Below are 3,462 nucleotides of genomic sequence, written 5' to 3' on the forward strand. Positions count from 1 at the left end.
GTGGAGGAGATATTGGAGGACATGGAGGTGGTGGCTACGGGGGTGGAGGAGATATTGGAGGACATGGAGGTGGTTTCGGGGGTGGAGGAGATATCGAAGTTCATGGTTCAGATAGTGGATTTGGAGGCTCTGGTTACAACGGTGGTGGTGGAGGTGGAGATGAACACCACGATGACCATCATCATGATTCCGGCTACTGGAAGAAGAAGCTAGTTTGGAAACCAGGCTGGAAAAAAATCTGGAAATCAGCTCAGAAACAAATCTGGAAGCCTGCGTGGAAGAAGGTATGGAAACCAGTCTGGGAACCAACGAAAAAAGCAGTCTGGAAGGAGATTCAAGTGCCAGCATGGAAGAAGATCTGGAAGCCAGTTTGGAAAGAGATCCAGGTGCCAGCATGGAAGGAAATTCAGGTTCCAGATTGGAAGAAAATTTGGAAGCCAGTCTGGATACCCATAAAGGTACCAGCATGGAAGGAGATTCAGGTACCAGATTGGAAGAAGGTCTACAAGCCAGTTTGGAAGGAGATTAAGGTAGCAGCCTGGAAGGATATTCAGGTACCTGCATGGAAGAAAATCTGGATACCGGAATGGGTCAAGGTTGGAATTCCTGGACCTCATAAGCTAGGAACTGATGACCATGGATGGATGTACACTAGCCATGATCTTTGGAAGAAGAAGTTGGTATGGAAACCTCAGTGGAAGAAATATTGGAAGCCTGCTAAGAAACAAATTTGGGTGCCGGATAAGAAGCTCGAGTGGAAAGAGGAGTGGAAGCAGATCTGGAAGCCAGCTAAGAAACAAATCTGGGTGGATGATAAAAAACTGATTTGGAAGGAGGAATGGAAACAAATCTGGAAACCAGCGAAGAAACAAATATGGGTACCAGACAAGAAATTAGAGTGGAAAGAAGCCTGGAAGCAGATTTGGAAGACGGAAAAGAAACAAGAATGGATTCCAGACAAGAAATTAGCTTGGAAGGAAGATTGGAAAGAAATTCAAGTACCTGCTTGGAAGGAAATTTGGGTACCAGGTTGGAAGAAGATCTGGAAGCCTGTTTGGATTTCGGAATGGTTCCCTAACGAGGATCATCATCATCACAAGAGTTCCGGCTGGGAAGATCGAAAAGACGCTCAAAGTCAGGAAACTCAAGCTAAGTTGAATATTCAGCCTCTTGATAAACCAAAAATCTCCGTAGCTCAACAGCCTCTACAGCTGACAGGTGAAAATCAAGTTCGATGGGATAGGTCACTTCAGGTTAAAGCTGAACTGCCTACGATCACTCAAGATCTAAAGCCGCCTCCTCTACCAACAAATCAAAAAATAGAGAACCTAAACTTCCAATCCCCAAGTCAATGACGTGTGCTTGTCCCTGGTAATAAAATCATGTACAAAACCCCTTCGCAAGAATAATGTATCATAAGCCACTGTACATATTAATTTTAAGGTATCCAAAACATACGAAGTAAGATAATTCTTAGCACTCGCTACTTGACTGATAGATCCCTTTATTTTTTATACAAATGGGAATCTACACTTTGTATATGACGTGCTGAACGTTATTGCTTTTTTATCGAATTTTTGATACACGCATGTTGTTGTTTGTGTTTCTATTGTTAACTAATGCCGTTACGAATAAAATTAATTAATATTTTGTTAATTGTACTGTGCTATGTTTTGATTCCTTCTTCTTTTTCTTTTCCTGATTTTATGTCTTGTTCCTGGTTTTGTGGCATAAATCTTGAATGGTTTTTGATTATTCATGATGCAATCACAGCGCGAGCGCATCTTAAAAGCGTCATGCGACGCGTGACTCTGAACCTAGTGAAAGTTTAGGAACGGTTATGGCATGAAGGAAACGATATTCTGAAGCTTGGCCACGGAGAAAGTGGATTCGGCACCCACACTCACCGCAATGCGTAGTATGAATTAATCTCCGATAGTAGATTGAAGCTAGCCACAAAGGTCTTCTTGATAGTTATACGACTGCAATTGCATGCCAGACGCCACTTTATTTCATGAACGTGATTTAGCCATTTCTTACTTGACGCCCCGCAGCTCAGATAGTATCATCATCATTATTATTATTTTAATCAGATCATCATCCCAAAAAGCAAGGTTTCACTTCTATTAATCGTCCAGTGGAGAATGGAGATGTTTAAATTAATACAGGATTATTCACGAGCATGAGGAGACGTTGTTAAAATTTTCGATTTCAATAAACATGCAATAATATATTTTTTACAAAAGAAATAATTGAAGTCAAAAATCACAAAAGATATTCATCTTAACTTATTCCTTATTCGCAGTGGATAAAAGGTACGATTCGCGAATTTCGCACCGTTTATTTATTATTTCCACTACGTACACACACACAATATTAAATAAATGACTTTTTATAGTTTTATAAACTGTATTGCGAAATTTTGTATCTAGAGCCGCTAGAAATTCTAAAATGTTTCAAAAACGATCATACTTTGAAAATTAAATAAAGTAATTGATAAAGAGTCATAGCAAACATTTGAGATACTAATATAATTTTAATTTTATTAGTGTCTTTTATAAGAAGAAAGTGTTCTCTTAACTGTACTATGAAAATAAATATTACCTAAAATAAGATGAAGTACACGTGCAAAATATTCCGTCTTCAGTCATAATCCCCCAAAAATTGAAAGCAATTTATAAAAACTTAAAAAATCTGTTGATATTCTAATTTTTAGTTTTTGAAACTACTACTTTGATCAATTTACATTTGTTATGGCCTATTTTGGATTCTTTTAAATTAGACGCCTCGAAACGCCGGGGTTGAAAAAAAATTATATTCGCAGTCAGTAAACTAGCATAAAATAAAATGTTCAATTCACAAAGCAAAGTTGTTACGTTGCAAAATGGCCGTTGGATACGGGTGCCGAATTTTCGTTACAAATATCCAGATTTTTCGATGCAAATAGAGCTGGAAAAGGGGCTATTTCTACCGAAATTTTAGTAAACATGAACAGATTTCTTCTGTAAGTGTAGACACTTTCTTGATACTTCCTTAAAAATTGTTATATATAGCTCTTTTGGTTCACATTTATGACATAAAGCACATACTTTCATGAATATTCTTGGCCCAAGATTTCTAATAAATTTTCACCAAAAAGCTCCATCGAAAAATTTGAGCGGATGGACCTCAACAAAATTTAATACAGCAAAGATATTACGATGCATCACAGAAATACTCTTGTGGTTCACATTTGAAAACAATGACTAAATTTACATACAAATATTATTATGCGTGTTTATTTTTTGCACTTTTTTTATATTCCATTTTTTTATATTTATATTATTAACCTTATCTAATTAAAAAGATCAAAATAAGTTGAAAAAGTCGAAAGAAGGGAATTTTTAACTTTATCCCAAGAGCAAGTTGCTAATAGGATCACCTGATATATTTCTGCCGAGAATTGCGGCGCGCCGTAGGTAG

The 3,462-nt window shown here is 37.2% G+C and overlaps 1 protein-coding gene across 1 annotated transcript in view; it reads left to right on the top strand.

Moving 5' to 3' along the window:
* The window catches only part of LOC117176486, a 3,998-nt gene extending 2,341 nt beyond the window's left edge, over nt 1-1,657 (top strand). The window contains exon 4 of the mRNA XM_033366739.1: nt 7-1,657. Coding sequence (XP_033222630.1) covers nt 7-1,355 — 1,349 coding nt within the window. The 3' untranslated portion in view covers nt 1,356-1,657. The remainder of the gene's footprint in view (nt 1-6) is intronic.
* The last annotated feature ends 1,805 nt before the right edge of the window (nt 1,658-3,462 follow it).

The sequence above is a fragment of the Belonocnema kinseyi genome, chromosome 7 (genome assembly GCF_010883055.1).
Source record: "Belonocnema kinseyi isolate 2016_QV_RU_SX_M_011 chromosome 7, B_treatae_v1, whole genome shotgun sequence".
In the NCBI taxonomy this organism is placed as follows: Eukaryota; Metazoa; Arthropoda; class Insecta; order Hymenoptera; family Cynipidae; genus Belonocnema; species Belonocnema kinseyi.